This window comes from Geotrypetes seraphini, chromosome 5 (assembly GCF_902459505.1).
Source record: "Geotrypetes seraphini chromosome 5, aGeoSer1.1, whole genome shotgun sequence".
NCBI classification, from domain to species: Eukaryota; Metazoa; Chordata; class Amphibia; order Gymnophiona; family Dermophiidae; genus Geotrypetes; species Geotrypetes seraphini.
Genome location: NC_047088.1, coordinates 19,592,010 through 19,609,744, shown reverse-complemented (window position 1 = coordinate 19,609,744; position 17,735 = coordinate 19,592,010). Strand labels below are relative to the sequence as shown.

The 17,735-nt window shown below is 41.2% G+C and overlaps 1 protein-coding gene across 3 annotated transcripts in view; it reads right to left on the bottom strand.

Moving 5' to 3' along the window:
• The window catches only part of ACSL4 (acyl-CoA synthetase long chain family member 4), a 108,000-nt gene that overhangs the window by 65,256 nt on the left and 25,009 nt on the right, over nt 1–17,735 (bottom strand). For 2 of the 3 annotated variants that reach the window (XM_033945481.1, XM_033945482.1), the window contains exons 2-4: nt 13,311–13,363; nt 5,951–6,190; nt 4,180–4,357 (exon numbers count right to left, since the gene is read on the bottom strand). In XM_033945481.1, the coding sequence (XP_033801372.1) occupies nt 4,180–4,357; nt 5,951–6,178 (406 nt within the window). In that variant the 5' untranslated portion in view covers nt 6,179–6,190; nt 13,311–13,363. Of the gene's footprint in view, nt 1–4,179; nt 4,358–5,950; nt 6,508–13,310; nt 13,364–17,735 lie in introns of all 3 variants that reach the window. The other variant, XM_033945480.1, reaches the window with a different exon arrangement.

The window sequence follows — 17,735 nt, the reverse complement described above, 5'->3', positions numbered from 1 at the left end:
AAGACAGTAAGTAAACACAGGAGAAATAAAAGACACCAATGGTTCAGTAAAGAAATTTCAGACCTAGTTAAACAGAAAAGAGACGCTTTTATCGCCTGCAAACATTTAGGCAGAGAGGGGGCAAAAGAGGACTATCTAGACATATCCAAAGCTGTCAAAACAGCAGTCAGAGAGGCCAAACTCCGAATGGAGGAAGAGTTAGCACGGAAAATTAAGAAAGGGGATAAATCTTTCTTCAGCTATATTAGTGACAGGAAAAGAAACAAAGATGGGATAGTACGCCTGAAGCAATCGGACGGTAACTTTGCAGAATCAGACTCTGTGAAGGCAGAATTATTAAACCAATACTTCTGTTCAGTGTTCACCCGTGAAGCACCGGGAGCTGGTCCACAGCTGCAGACGGGAGATAACCGAATAGACCCGTTTCAAGATTTCGAATTTACGCCCAGTAGTGTCTACGGCGAACTTTCAAGACTCAAAGTAAACAAAGCCATGGGGCCGGATAACCTACACCCCAGAATGCTCAGGGAGTTAAGGGAAGTCCTGGCAGAACCATTATCTGTTCTTTTCAATCTTTCCCTAAGCACAGGAAGGGTCCCCTTAGACTGGAAAACAGCCAACGTAATCCCACTCCACAAAAAGGGCTGCAGGACAGAGACAGCAAACTACAGACCAGTGAGTCTCACGTCTATAGTGTGTAAACTCATGGAAACACTGATCAAACAGAATATTGACACAATCCTAGATAAAGAAAAACTGCGTGATCCACACCAACACGGGTTCACCCGGGATAGATCCTGCCAATCTAATCTGATTAGCTTTTTTGACTGGGTTACCAGACAACTGGACGCCGGAGAGTCACTGGACGTGGTATACTTGGACTTCAGTAAAGCATTTGATAGCGTCCCTCATCGAAGATTACTGAACAAGCTGAAATCGATGGGATTAGGAGACATTCTAACTACATGGGTTGGGGATTGGCTGAGCGGTAGACTTCAGAAGGTGGTGGTAAACGGTACCCCATCCAAAGCATCGGACGTGATCAGTGGAGTGCCGCAGGGATCGGTCCTGGGTCCGATTCTATTCAATTTATTCATAAGAGATATGACGAAAGGACTTAGAGGAAGGGTATCACTGTTCGCCGACGATGCCAAACTTTGTAACATAGTAGGCAGTGGCTTATCACCTGATAATATGACACACGACCTACTGCTGCTGGAACAATGGTCAAAAACTTGGCAGCTAGGCTTCAATGCTAAAAAATGCAAGATAATGCACTTGGGCAGGAGAAACCCACGGAGAACTTATGTACTAAATGGTGAGACCTTGGTTAGAACTACGGCGGAACGCGATCTAGGAGTAATCATTAGCGAGGATATGAAGGTTGCCAATCAAGTGGAGAAGGCTTCCTCCAGGGCAAGACAAATGATGGGGTGTATCCGTAGAGGTTTCATCAGCAGGAGACCTGAGGTTATGATGCCGTTGTACAGAGCCATGGTGAGGCCTCACTTAGAGTACTGTGTTCAGTTTTGGAGCCCACACTACCGAAAGGACGTGCTGAGGATCGAGTCGGTTCAGCAAACGGCCACCAGGATGGTCATGGGGCTCAAGGATCTCACGTATGAAGAAAGACTAAAGAAGTTGCGGCTGTACTCACTTGAGGAAAGAAGAGAACGGGGAGATATGATTGAAACGTATAAGTACATCACGGAACGCATCGAGTCAGAAGATGATATCTTCTGGCTCATGGGACCCTCAACCACCAGAGGGCATCCGCTGAAAATCAGGGGAGGGAAGTTTCATGGCGATCCCAGGAAGTACTTCTTCACCGAAAGAGTGGTGGATCATTGGAACAGACTCCCACCCCAGGTGATAAAGGCCAGCAGCGTAACGGATTTTAAGAAAAAATGGGATACTCACGTGGGATCTTTAAGGGAGTAAATTCAGGGGGGGGATACTTGGAATGGGCAGACTTGGTGGGCTATAGCCCTTTTCTGCCGCTTTTTCTATGTTTCTATGTTACACAAATTAGTGCATGTTGACGTCAATTGTTGATATTCAATGCCAATTTTGCACCAACAAGCTAATTTATTTACACAGTTAAATGGTACTTATATGCTCTATTATATGCTCAATTTTTAGTGCCCTTTGTAAAATATAGGGTTTACATATAGAGAAGGCTTTTTATACACTATTATCACAATGCTAACCCTCCCCCCTCCAATATCATTTACTGCAGTGTTTGAGTTCACAAAAAAAAAGAACAGCACCAGAGAAAAAACATACGTTCAAAAGGAATTTTTTAAAAAAAAAGAAATTATTCAATGCGAATTAAAAGTTCATCATAAAACCCAATTATTGCTTCATGGGGAATATTAGTGTTGAGAAAATCGGTGTCTACAGTGACAAACACAAATCCAGTGATTGGTACGATGACTATTTTTCAAAATCTGAACCCTATAAGGAGTCATTTTTCTTTCACCATCATTGTTTAGTGCAGTATCTGCTCTCATGTTTGTTCAAAATAATCAAATAGTTACTTAGGCCCAAATTCTGTAACCAGCGCCTAATGTTAGGCACCTATTTTGGAGGCGCCCAACTAGATAGGCGCCTATCGAAACTGAACAATAAGCTCAATTAAGCTTTTTATTCAGCACTAATTGAAACTTAGGCGCCTATCAAGGAAGAGTGATTCTTAACAAGGCGCCTCTAAAAATTTAGGCGGCCTTCAAAAAAATAGGCGCTATGCATGTTAGGCGTGGGCGTGGCTACATGTTAAGTGCCTTGTTGCAGAATCACTGCTCTTAAGCGTGCTTAAGCGCTCAGCTAGGCGCCTAATTTTTAGTTGTGCCTAGAGCTGGCCTATTTCTTTGGCACCTCCAAAATAGGTTAAACTCAGCGCGATTCATTAAACAGCGCCCAATTTTACTTGGATCGCGCTGAACAGGGCCTAATTAGGTGCCTAACTTTCAGGCGCTTCTTATAGAATTTGCCCTTTACTGTGCCTACTGTATGTTACACTAGAAAGTACATGTCTACAGGCTATTCAGGTAGGGTTCCCTGAATGGAAATCTTTACATGATCATTATAGCTTAGAATTCCTATGTTTTCAGGCAGATTTTCTGGGACACCAGACCGCCAAGTGGTATAAAATTTTATCTAATTATTTGAATAAGAAACCTAAAAATGGATTAAGGGATATTTGGAGCATTGAGATTAAGCATCAGATTAATGCATCTCAATGGCCACGTATTTGGTCTTGGAGAATTAAAGATATGATGTCGCCATCTATTAGACAAACATGGTTCTTTTTGTTGCATAGAGCATTCTGGACCCCTACTAGATTACAAAAATTAGATTGCTCTAAGTCTAATAGGTGCTGGCATTGTAAACTTGAAGTTGGAACTCTGGATCATCTTTTATTTTATTGTCCATATATTCAGGCATTTTGGTTATCAATATGGGATCAAGTTAACCTCTTTATGGAAAATCATGTGGCATTGTCATATGATACAGTTTTATTTGGAATGTGTATGAGAAATAAAAGCCAAATATCTGCAGTAAATAATAAGCTTTTGATGATCCTTACAGGAGTAGGGATACAACAAATAACATTGAATTGGAAAAATTGTTCTAGACTAAATTACAGCTTCTGGTGGAACTCAGTGTGTCATCTGTACAAAATGGAACGTTTACTTGCAATACAAAATGGTCATTTTAATAGATTTAAAGATGTGTGGAGGCCAATAATAAATTATCATAATGATTAATGTTAATTTATTATTATTTTTCCTTATATGAAAATTGACAGAATGGGGGGATGGGTGGGTTATGATAATTTAATATATGTGCATAATTTAATTGATTAATATACATAGGAATTATATTATTCATGTATAGATATGAGATGGGGGTGGGATATAAATCTTTTAGGTATATATTGTTATGGAATTATCAAGTGATAATGTAATATGTTGTGTTCATATTTTAATGTACACTTGATGTATATGTTAAAATGAATAAAGATTTGGAAAAAAGAAAGTACATGTCTAACTTGCTTCATAGGACATAATCATCATTTGGATACTGGAAGATAAGCAAAAACAGATGAATTTTTTTGCCTACAGTCTCCGAGCTCACTCGCAGAGGAATAAGTGTAATGCAACATTAAACACTCACGAGGAAAGTTGTACTTGAAACATGCTTGAGCTGCTATCATCCACTCTGCCCGGGTTTCACAGAAAATGGCAACGGTACTCTTTGGTTTCAGCCCCAGTGCAGCCAGGCCACTCCCCAGATTATTCACTTTGACACTGACTTCTTCATAGTTCAGCCATTTATAATCTCCAAGGATTAACTGTTAAAAGTATACAAGAACTCCTGTAAAATGTAGTAGGGTAGCAAACCTATATTCAGAGTTATTTGTTGCTTTACTTCACTGACCATGCAGTTGTTTAGCTCTATATAGTATAGTACACACTGGGTATTCTTGTGTACTACAGATACAAGCTAAGCAAATGAAGGGGGGTAAAATCAACCTATGTTTAAGCTGTTTATGGAGCAACAAACTTGAGTTCAGACATTTAAGAGAGCGAGTCTGAAGAGCCACACTTCTAACAAATGGGTATTCTTGTTTAATTCCTGCAGGTTATTAACAAAAAGGGGACATTGGACCATCTTCCCTTGTCTGTTCATTTTCACTGTTTTCTACTTATTCTTGCTGTTGAAGAGTCCTGGAATTTACAGGTGTGACAATTGTCACCGGCGATATGAAAATAAATTAAAATACAGTACCTGCACATTACATTGGAAACTCAGCCTTGAGGCCTTGTAATAAAGAGATTAAGCTCACAAGATTGGCATTCCCTGTCTAAATTGCTGATTCTACATTTCAGCTAATGCTAGGAAGTTCAGAAGGTTGATTTTGTGACTCTTAAGAGACATAGATTTATGTACCATTCTTCACATACATCCATGGGGATAAGGTTCTCAGAGGAACAGGAAATTTGGGTGTTTTACAGAGAATCTGTAGGAAGTAGGGCTTTTTACTGACATGATTGATCTTTGAAAAGGTCAAAGATCAAAAGTGATTTAGAAAGAAAAAGTGAAACACTGCCACCTGCTGAGTTAAAAAACTTAACAGAATGGACTTTTAATGTTAACATTGACATAAGGCATTTTTGGAAAGGAAGTCATGTGACCAACTGTACCATTGTATTCTAAAGCATGATAATTATTACAAATGATGTCACATAGGGTATAAATCTGTTTGCCTTGTTTTATCTCTTTGAAGAGCACTGAAATTCTGAGGGCTTGCTCTTCCCAGACAATGGGAGCTCTGTCAATAAAACATATTTGATTATTACATGGCTTTTCCTCGTCTGTTAATTGAATTTACAGAACGGAGTGTCTAGCCCAGTCATGTGGGAGAGAGAATCCATTCTGGTAATTCTTTTGGCCTCGATGTTCAAGTCTTCCAGCCGGCTTGGACATTGCTAAGGAACATATTGTTAAAGATACTTACATAGCTTTTTAAAGTTCTCTCTGAATTTGTTGGATGGTTCCACATTTCAAGCACATTAGTGGTAAGGTACGTAAAACAATTTTATTATGTACACCTATTTAGAGAATGCATTCCTAAACAGATTAAATTTAGGGCTCCTTTTACAAAGTCACGCTAGTGGTTTAACACACGTAATAGCACGCGCTAAACCATGGGCCGCGCTAGTTTTTCGGCCAGCGCGTGATGAAAAGTCACACGCGTTAAATCCGCTAGCGCGGCTTTGTAAGAGGAGCCCTTAATGTATTAGGAACACAGAGCAAAGCTATTTCTCATTATACCTTTATCCACAGTTGCATTTCTTATTGCTACTCAATATAGATAGTAGGACAATTACTTAACCTTTACATTAAGACTTTTTTTTTTAAACAAATGAAGCGTAAAAGTTACCTTTTTAAATACTTTGCCATTAGGCTGCTTTTCATTTTCTTCACTTAGAAGCTCCCTGGTCCCAAGACAATCCTTTCTTCCAAACTTCGATACAGCGTGTTCAAAAAGCTTATCTAGCGTGTCAGCTCCGGGAAAGTCTATGGTGGCCAGCGAATTAAAGTGGCTCACAGCCCGGTATGGGCTCCCAGGATTGTCCAAGACAGGCTTTGCTTTTATGCGCTTTGCCATCTCCTTTCTCTTCTTCGCATTGGTGAGAAAATACCATGGTATGAATGTAAGGCAACTGTACACAAATATTAACAAGTAGACAGGAAGCAAAAACACTGTGTGCACTTCTGCCTTCAGCACCATAATGGATGAACTTTACAAGTCCGCTGTGTCGTTGCCTCGTTTTCAGACTTCTTGGGGTTCTTTAGGTCTTAGTTTATTCAAGGCGACAACACGGAGAAGCGACGATAGCAAGGTAGCAAGCAGTAAAGAGCTTGAAAGTTAAAAGCAATGTTCGCAACTTACAGCTTAAACATTTAGTGCTCTCAGAAGCCAATAACTGCATACATCTGTGGAAGGGGGGGGGGGTGAGGTTGCAACCAGCCAGAAAGCAGAAGAGAAGAGAGGCAACGAGTTAGTAATACCATTAGTAAGCTGCCATTCAGAAAAAGCACCAAGGCACCAGGAGGCTGAAATAACTGGACAGAAATGTTCCAAAGAGTAGCGATTTTTTTCTCCATCTGTGTGGGTTTGTTTGTTTTTTGTTGGTTTTTTTTTTTTTTTTCAGAACTATCAGGGCTAAGCGTGTTTTGACGTTTAAAGCAAATATTTGCGTTTTCTTTTAAATACCTGAGCATTTCAACGTAGCCAAACTGAAGATTGTGTAAATATAATGAAAGGCTCAATGCCCTTTTAAAAAATATTTACAGAATTACATGAAAGCGTTTATCATTCTTTTTTTTTTTTTTCAAATTATTTTTATTGAAAATAGCAAATGGTCCAGACAAGCAAAGCCAGAACTAAATGCAAGTGCTCTAATATAATGCATTGATTTTATTAGTTCTTTCTCTGTTTCTTTCCTTTTTAACCCTGTCAAATGCATTCAAATGCAAGTCACATAAAAAGTAATCATAACCATTGAAAGCAGTTAAACAATCTAAAATACTAAGTAGTCCTTTTACTAAGGTGCGGCAGCCGATTTAGCGCGTGCCAAATGGTAACGCGTGCCAACACATCCGTATGATATAATTTTCTTCTTATTGCCACATCTGAATGAGCCGGGCGCGTCTCTCAGTTCTGCGGCCATTTTGAGGTGCGTCAGCCAAGTTGCTATACTACGTGAACGTCTTCGGCTATTCAGATGTGGCAATAAGAAGCAAATTTCCCCTGATGTAGCCTTGGATAAGGTGAAACAGAAGTGCTTTCTGTCGGGAAGAAGCAGTTGAGAGAAGAAAGAGCGTCTGAGAGATGCAATTTGAAGATAAGTTTGCCTTGTTTGTTTACTTCACGTTTTATTAGACCTTCTTATATGAACTGAAAATCCTGTTTTACTCCAAGCTGTTGCCTTTACAGTTATATTTTGGGAGATCTAACCTTTCATTCTACTTCATAATAATTATGAGGACTGAAAAGAGACCTTGAATATTTAAGTTGATATGAATGAATGAAAAGAAAAATTGAAGATTTTATTCATTTATTCATTCAGTTTTCTATACCGTTCTCCCAAGGGAGCCCAGAACGGTTTACATGAATTTATTCAGGCACTCAAGCATTTTTCCATGTCTGTCCCGGTGGGCTCACAATCTACCTAATGTACCTGGGGCAATGGGGGGCTTAAGTGACTTGCCCAGGGTCACAAGGAACAGCGGGGATTTGAACCCACAACCCCAGGGTGCTGAGGCTGTAGCTTTAACCACTGCGCCATACACTCCCCCCTATAAATATAAATGTATGGGGGTTTTTTCAGACCAGTGATGAGTCGGATAACTTAGGGTACTGTATAGTCCTGGCTGTCGGTGTATGAGGTCTGTTTTCTCCAATTTTTGTATATATTATCAGTTGCTGTCTTGTTTTATTTATTTTGATAAGATAGTATGAATGAGGTTTCTCTGCTAAATCTATCATACAGTGTGTTTTTCTTTTTGAGTTTGTATTTGTACAATGGGGCCATATATAGTCAGGCATGTCAAAATGCATCTTTCCTGGACAATATGAACTCAGAGAACTGCTTCCACTAGGTTCACTTATATACTTTTGCAGCGACTAGTATGGCATCACTCCTCATCAACCAATCAGCCAGTAACCTTGAAAGAGACCTGGGAGTGATGGTAGACACATCATTGAAGGCGGCGGCGCAGTGCGCCACAGCCTCAAGGAAGGCAAACAAAATGTTGGGCATCATTAAGAAGGGTATCACGTCCAGGACAAAGGAAGTCATCCTGCCACTGTATCATGCAATGGTGCGCCCGCACCTGGAGTACTGCGTCCAGTACTGGTCGCCGTACCTCAAGAAGGACATGGCGGTACTTGAGAGAGTCCAGAGAAGAGCAACTAAGCTAATAAAGGGTATGGAGGATCTCTCATATACTGACAGACTGAAAAAGCTGGGGCTTTTCTCCCTGGAAAAGCGGAGACTTAGAGGGGACATGATAGAAACCTTCAAGATCATGAAGGGCATAGAAAGAGTAGACAGGGACAGATTTTTTAAATTATGGGGAACCACAAGTACAAGGGGGCACTCAGAGAAATTGAAAGGGGGAAGGTTTAGAACAAACACCAGGAAGTTCTTTTTCACCCAGAGGGTGGTGGATACATGGAACATGCTACCGGAGGATGTGATAAGCAGGAGCACGCTACAGGGCTTCAAAGAAGGTTTGGATAGGTACCTGGAAGACAAAGGGATTGAGGGATACAGATAGGAGTAGAGGTAGGTTATAGGGATAGGAGTAGAGGATTAGAGGCAGTAGAAAAATTAGACAGGGACACTGTTCAGGCAATTAGGCCTGATGGGCCGCCGCGGGTGCAGACCGCTGGGCAGGATGGACCTCTGGTCTGCCTCAGCAGGGGCAACTTCTTATGTTCTTATCTCAGGCTTTTCCTTTGCTTTTTTTGCATCCTTCCCTGTGCATTCCTTTAACATAGTGTTTGCATGCTTTTCATATCAAATTTTAATAACTCCACTGGGAAAACATAATTGAATATGAAGCTTTCTCTTATTAAAATATGATAACTAATTTCCAGCCTGTTGTTTATAAAAGCATCCTGAAAGATTTAATGATGCATAATTAGTTAATTAGTTTTGTAATGCGATTTTCTGATGTTCTTCTACAGAAGATAGTGGTTGGGAGAAGGGGCAAGAGGATCCCTCTTTGCACAAAATGTATTCTAGCTGATACATGTCTGCTCTATGTCTAATTTTATTTTAAATAGCAACAACCCAACACTTTTTTCAAAAGGCTCCAACTGGCAGGGCAGAGGAAGTAATACCACCACAGGTTAAGGACAGTAAGCTACTAAGAAAGTTCATTTGTGTATAGTATTCTTGCTATGTTAGTTCAAATAACAGAAACTGCAGAGATGATATCTTTTTATTGGCTTAGCTTTTGAGTTGTTTGGCCATCAGCTCATTTTACAGGATCCGATGAAAAATGTGTGCCTGAAAGCTAGTCACATGAAAAATTAAGTTAGTAGATTCTGAATTTTGGAAAGATCTGTGTTCTAATCCAGTTATTGCAGCACTCCCCACTGTTATTTGTTAATATAGACAAAGGCTTAGATTGCAGGAAATATAAAACTGGCATTATATTTGAGACAGAATTGTTTTACATGATATTTATACCAAGAATTATATAAAGAATTTTTTTTTAAAAAACTCCCTTCAGTTTTTTCCTAAAGCAACAAAAAGTATCAGGCAAAGTCAATTTGTTATAACTAGTCAGCAGTAAACAGTCTTCTCATTCTACTTAAACCCCACTCCAGTAACAAGCACAGATGTAACCTGCAAAAACTACTTCATATAAAATTTTATAAATGAGCTTTTCCTCATATCTGCTCTCTTACAAGAAGATATGAGACTAATTTTTCATGTCATCATAATTATAAAAATTGAAATTACCTAAATAACTCAGTATCCCCCTCTTCTATGAAACTGCGCTAGTGTTTTTTAACGCGGGGAGCTGCGTTTGAATGGCCCACGCTGCTTCCGACGCTCATAGGAACTCAATGAGCATCGGGAGCAGCGAGGGCCATTCAGCACGGCTCACTGTGCTAAAAACCGCTAGTGTGGTTTCATAGAAGAGGGGGGGGGTAAGGTTTCACTAATTACACTCGATGAGCAAGTCATGTTGCGTTACCTCATACTGTGGCCTCACAAGCAACACAAACCAATCAGGTCCAGGATAGGAGAAGTTATGACATTTATGAAGAGGGTTTCATTTTCTCAGCTTGCCGAACTGCTCCCCACATTAGGGCAAGCTAAGCTGTTCTAAATTATGGAGGAAGTGATAAAGAGTCTAAAGATCTGTGTTCCTGAAACGATATGGCTATTTCCTCTTTAGGCAAGATAACCTATTAAACTGATGACACTTTCCAAAATTTGGTTTTTCTACCTAAGATTCTTGGAAAAAGTTCCTGGCAGGCTTGTTTTGACAAGAGGAAGAAGTGAACTTTGAAATATTGAGCAATATTACTGGTGTTGCGTTAGAGCTGTTTATGTCTGTTTTAATTTCTTTGGTCCACTCTGTATCTCTATTAGCATTTGCAGGTTGAGCAGAGAAAAAAGACGCTGCAAATAGTCCTCTTCCATTCTTGTGCTCAAAGTTAAGATGAGTTTTTAAGAAGCTTTCTACCCCTATTCCTCAATAGAAGCTCTAGGGCTAGTGTTAGAGAATGACACGGGGATAAATTTGTCCCCGTCAAAACTCAATTTCCCCATCCCATCCCCACGAGTTTTGTCGCTGTCCCTGTCCCATTCCTGTAAACTCTGCCTTAACCGCAGAAGCCTCAAACACTTATGGTTTTAAAGTGTTTGAGGCTTGTACAGATGAGGACGGAGCTTAGGCATTGGTGGAATGAGGCATTATGACATCACAGTCTGAGCTCTAGAATGTTGCAACTTAGGATTTTAAAGTGTCTGAGGCTTGTGCAGATGAGGATGGAGCTTAGGCACTGGTGGAATGAGGCATTATGACATCACAATCTGAGCTCTAGAATGTTGCAACTTAGGATTTGAAAGTGTTTGAGGCTTGTACAGATGAGGACGGAGCTTAGGCATTGGTGGAATGAGGCATTATGACATCACAGTCTGAGCTCTAGAATGTTGCAACTTAGGATTTTAAAGTGTTTGAGGCTTGTGCAGATGAGGACGGAGCTTAGGCATTGGTGAAGTGAGGCATTATGACATCACAGTCTGAGCTCTAGAATGTTGCTACTTAGGATTTTAAAGTGTTTGAGGCTTGTGCAGATGAGGACAGAGCTTGCAGGAATGGGCCAGGGACAGAACTTAAGGGGACGGGATGGGAAAATGAGTCCCCGCAGGGAAAAATTTGTCCTTGTGTCAATCTCTAGCCAGTGTCTCTCAAACTGTGTGCCATGGCACAGTAGTGTGCCACAAAAGATTTCAGAATTTTACTTAATTTTTAAAAAATTCCCTTCCTAAGTATGTAGTACACTAGAATAGATGACATGTACATCGAGTACACAAGAGTCTGTCAATGTTATGAGTGTCTGTGTGCATAAGGACGCAACCGCCCAGCCAAGAATCATTCTTTGACGTGATTGGTCCTTGAAAACTAATGGCAAGTAATTTTATTTTTTAAAGCAATCGTTATCCTAACTCGAGTAATAAAGCAATCAAGGCTTTGTTACTGTTTGGATCTTCTTATCTTTGCGAACTTGGGTTTTCAGCTCTGACAAATTAAATTGGGGGAAAAAAAAAAGAGAGAAGAACTGCAGATGGTGGATGATGAAATGTGTTTGCTTGTCGATTTATTGAGCCTCATTTTGAGTTAATTTGCAATCAAAAACAAGCACATCCATCGCATTGATTAGCAATTCTATTCTATCTATTTTAGTTTCACTGTTACAATTACCCATACATAGCTTAAGAACTTTAAATAAATAACTCAAATTTATTTTTTTTTTTTTTTGGGGGGGGTTGCAATTTTATAATTCAATTATAAAGTGCTGTGAAAAACATGTGTTCTGTTTACAGTGCTGGAGGTAAAAAAGTTTGAGAGACACTGCTCTAGGGTTTGTAAGAGATGGGGCAAGGAGATCTGGCAGTCCCACAAGTGGAAGTCTATCTGAAGGGCAAGCAGTCTACTTTTTTCCCCCAAATTCTTTCATATTAGACATTTTGCGCCACGCACTAATACATTTGACATGGCTATCTTTTATGTTAAAAAGCATGTTCTGTGTCTTAAGGATTTTATTTCTCATTTAAATATAAAAAGACTTATCTAAGGGTTTGATTGCTCTTTCTTGCTCTCATCAACATATGTAGTGGACAACAACATAAGGAAGTGGACCACTAAAAAAAATAGTCTCTCTAGTGTCCTATACAGAATCTGCCCCTTAGTGTATAAGCGTGGTTGACTACGGCCTGTACAGAGTGGTGGGTGTGGCTCTAGCCACTTTGTTGGGCAGACTGGATAGACCAAGCGGGTCTTTATCTGGGTTCATAGACAACGGCGCGAAAGACAAAAGCGCGCGCCGCCGCACCACTCTAAATTACAGTTTTTAGGGGCTCAGACGAGGGGTTTTGTTGGGGAACCCCCCCAGTTTACTTAATAGACATCGCGCCGGCGTTATGGGGGGTTTGGGGGGGTTGTAACTCTCCACATTTTACTGTAAACTAAACTTTTTCCCTAAAAACAGGGAAAAAGTGAAGTTGTCTGGGCGCTCAATTGTCTGGGCGCGCCTTTGTCCCGGCGCGCTTTTGACCTGACACCCTTTATCTGCCGTCATTTATTGTGTTACAGAATTGCACAGTAACACACAGTATTTCTCTGAAAACATATTTGGGTGAAAAGGGAAATAAGATTAAATGTAATTTATTCATATATGCTTCTGTTTGATAGTCTAATTGTGAGCTCTATTTTTAAGATATTATCTACATTGTGTCAATGAGGACCCGATTTACCAACTTCTTGCCCTCCCCTTCTCCTCTCTCCCCCCCCAAAAAAAAAACAACAAAAAACCCAGAGGCAGAATGGGAGAAAAACGTTTGTGACTCAGACCTTTAAAGCAGTCAATTACACACACTTTTCAAAAGCATGCAGATTTGCTAAATACATCTTTACTACTATACACTGTAAACGTAAAAAGTCAATAAAGTAACTAAAATATAAAAACTGAGCATATTAATACTTACAGGACTGATAAAAATTGTAGATTAAAATAATTGAAGCTGAAGAATTTTCTTATCTGTTAAGACAAAAAAATAAAAATTAATTTGACAAATTAATTATTACAAGTACAAGACATAAGACAAGGAACGCACAGCCAAGGATTAACCGTAATCTGTTACTCAGCAAAACAAAGTCCAAACTCTGGCCAGAAAATCATCACAGGTTGAGCAACATTCACCTGGTGGCAAACCAAAGTCCAAACTCTGGCCAGAAAATCATCACAGGTTGAGCAACATTCACCTGGTGGCAAACCAAGCTAGACAGAATTAATCCAGTTAATTTTCCTAACGTTCAGCTTTATTCAACATATTTCATATGATTATGATGCATCAGTGACCATCAATGACTTGTCTATAATAACCTCTAGTTTGTAAGAACTATTGCATTCATCAAATTAGATATACAGTTAAACCTTGGTTTGTGAGTAACGCGGTTTGCGAGTGTTTTGCAAGACGAGCAAAACATTTACGCAAATTGTGCCTCGCAAACCAAGCGTTGACTCGATTTGCGAACCCCCCCCCTGCAATCCGCCCATGCACCCAAACACAGTCCCTTACTCCGATCTGGCACCAGCACCAACGCACAGGACGTGCTGGTGCTTGAAGACCTGCCTCTTGCCTGGGCTGTGCCTTCAGCATCTGCGCCGAGATTCTCAGAGAGGGCAAGACCAGAAGGCCTCGAGCATGCACAGATGCTGTGCGTTGGTGCTGGTGCCAGTGCAAGATTGGGGTAAGGGATTGTTTTTGGGTGGGTGGGGGATGCCGGATCACAAGGACGGGGGGGGGGACACCGGTTCGGGGGGACGTTTGCAGACAGGGGGGCGATGCCAGTTATCGGGGGGGGGGGGGTGAAGCAGCGCCGGCGACCTCAGGAGGGGGGGGAATGAATCAAGCGAGTTTCCCTTACTTCCTATGGGAAAACTCGCTTTGATATACGAGCAATTTGGTTTATGAGCATGCTTCTGGAATGAATTATGCTCGTAAACCAAGGTTCCACTGTATATCCAATCAGTTTTCTGAAGACAAAATGACTCAGGGGAAAATGCTCAAAACTAAAATGTGTCTATAACGTGCTCGCTAAACTGGTTCCAGCTGGTTTAGCGTGCATGTATTTTAGAAGCAGATTATCAAAACAGTTTACCGTGGTCTTTTCCAAGTTTCTAGCAGTCTCCGATACTGCCATGCAAATGTAGTACAACGAGGTCATTGATATTAAAATGAGCACTCTGAGCGATTTTCCAAATTTCTATAATTGCCGAGTTATTCCCTAACCTCACTGTGCCACATTTGCAGCCAAAATTTGCTGATAGGTCTGAGCTGTCGTAGCTTTACTTTCTGATCAGTGCCTGAGTGCTGATTGGCTCAGGCACTAACAGGAAAGTAAGGTTTGACAGCTTAGACACCCCCCCAAGCAAATTAAAATAAAAAACAAATTGAAGACCGGCAGGAGAGATGCCCACTCTCTCCCATTGTCACCCAACCCCCTTACTCTACACACACACACACGCAGTGGAAGAGATACCCACTTTCTCCCCACTGTCACCTAAACCCCCCCAACTCCCCTCATGCCCCAACGACCCCCCCTCCCCACACACACACACCTTATTCAGGAAGTCCACCTACCTACTCCGGCTGGCAGGCCTGCCTCTTACAAAATGGCAGGCCTGGCTTTTTCTGGGATGCGCCAGGGAGGGGCCCAAGGCTCCAATTGGCCCAGACGCATAAGGCCCTTCCCCCAGTGCATTTGGGGGCGTATGTATGTGTGTGCATAGAGTCAGGGACAAGGGGGGGAGTTGTTGGGGTGGGGCGGGGCTGGGCAACAGCAGGAGAGAGTGGGTATATCTCCCCCTGCCAGGGGGTGTTGGGAGGTTGTGTGACGCAGCAGGAAAATGGGCATCTGCTGCTGATCTTTGATTGGGAGGGGTTGTTTTGGGGTTTTTAATGTGGGCATATTCTGCGCTTGTGCTAATCACTACCTCCAGTGACTCATCTCAAGTAAATTTAGCAAGCCTATGCTCCACGAACCTCATTTGCATGCGCCGTTTCTGAGGAATGACTCAGTTACAAGAAGGAACTTCGACAGCATCCCGCTGGTTTCTACTGTGAAGCTTTGAGACTCTTCCCCTCAGTCTCCTGAGATGACTCTAATGCAGTGGTCCTTAACCTTTCTTCTGTTGTGACACACCCAACATTTATGTATGTCACAACACTAAAATTCACAGCTGAACAAAGCACGTCTATATACCGTATTTCATTGTTTAATTGTAAGTTTAGAATGAATTTACCTATCCCAAATAAAAAAAAGCTGTATGCAACACATCAATCCCCAATTTCTCATCTGTCAAACAACAAAACAAATATATATATTCAAGTTTTGGTGTCACCTTTGTAACAGCAGAAAATCCCTTCACTGCCAGATACTGTGAAGCAGCACAAAAACCTGTAAATACTCTACTCAGAAATGCATATCTTCAATATATTCATTTGTGGCTGGAGGCAGCAGCTATTATTGGGGGAACTGGGGAAGTAAAAATAGGGACTGGTTACAGGGGTTTCAAGAACCCGACTCTCAAGATTGCTTGTCTTCCCAGTTTGCAGATAGTGATGCTATAAACTGCAAGTCTGCAGTCTATAGCAAATATTTTGTGACACCTCCCCTCTCTTGGGGACACACACTGGTTTTTGAGAACCACTGCTCTAGCACTAACCCCAGCCCAAAAGACTTGCTGCTACAGAGAGCATGGGTTATAAAATCTAATCTAATCTACTATTAGTGCATCGCGCATACCTGTGCAGGCCCAAGTGGACTTACAGTGTAACGAGAAAAGGATACCTACGACGGAGAGGAATTGGGGGAAGACGGGGAGAATAGATAGGAAATAGAGAGAAAGAAGCCTGATCAATATCAAGAGATTACTGAGTGTTCATGTAGAGTTAATTTGTTAAAGAGAGTTCAGTTATTAAATGGAGGATCTTCAATTTCTTCCGAAATGAGGTGTGGTTGGGGAAAATGTGTGTGTGGGGCAGGGGGGGAAGAACCCTAGATAATTCCAAAAGGTACCTCTTGGTGCCACAGCTCTCTAGAAATTTTTGTTTCAACTGAACTAAAACTCAAAAAGAAACAAGAGGAAATTGCCAGCCAAAGCAAAAATAAAACAAATGTCACATTTAAACAAAGCCAACTATCATAAGAACATAAGACTTGCCGCTGCTGGGTCAGACCAGTGGTCCATCATGCCTAGCAGTCCGCTCTCACGGTGGCCCTTAAGGTCAAAGACCAGTGCACTAACTGAGACTAGCCCTACCTGCGTACGTTCTGGTTCAGTACAAACTTGTCTAACTTTGTCTTGAATCCCTGGAGGGTGTTTTCCCCTATAACAGCCTCCAGAAAAGCGTTCCAGTTTTCTACCACTCTCTGGGTGAAGAAGAACTTTCTTACGTTTGTACGGAATCTATCCCCTTTTAACTTTAGAGAGTCAGCAAGATGAAAACCATGAATAATCGAAGTGGTGAGTGCCGAACCCGCAAATATGGAAGGAGACCCGTATTCTATGACAGCAGTTGCATGCACAACTGCTATTATACGATTTAGTTCGTATCATCCTGGTGCCTAGTTTTAGGTGATCTATATGGAACGGTTCATAGTCATTTGCACGCAAGACAAATGCGCGGTCAAGCTGAGTTGTCTTGCGCGCAATTGTTGTTGCGCTCAAGTGTCACTTCGCGCAATTGTCTTGCGCTCAGTTGTCTTCGCAGGTCCAACACCCTCCAAGGGTCAACACTGTCAAAGAGTCCAGGACCCTCTCACCCTTCCCCTCCAGCTCCAGCCCCCACTCTGTCTCTTTGGCTTCCCTCCATCATCCCGCCTCCACCCAATGTGGCCAGCACCCTCTCTCTCTTCCCTTTCCTCCAGCACCCCCACTCCATGTGGCCAGCACCCTCTCTCTCTACCCTTTCCTGCAGCCTCCCCACCCCATGTAGCCAGCAACCTCTCTCCGGTGATGATTAGCTACAAATCCTTATTAGCAATGAAATCTTGAGCCAATTAAGATGATATTGCTGAGGTCTCTGAAGATTTAGAAAAATTAGATTAACACTGAAATAGAAATTGAGAGGTTGGCTTTGCTAGAGTATTCTACTTCTGAATATTTTAGATAAGAGCCAATTTGAGTATTCTGTTTATTTAGGCATTCGTGTGCAGCACTACTCAGGCCACAGATTTTATATACACTTCTTGATATTCTAAGATATATTTTTTTTGAAAAATGTTTCTGGTTTTGTTTTGCTGAGATGTTTTAACTATTCTAGTTTTGCCAGTCTCATGTGCAATTTGTGACCATATAGCCTTTAGTTGTTTTAATATAAATCTAAGAAAAAATGATTTTATAA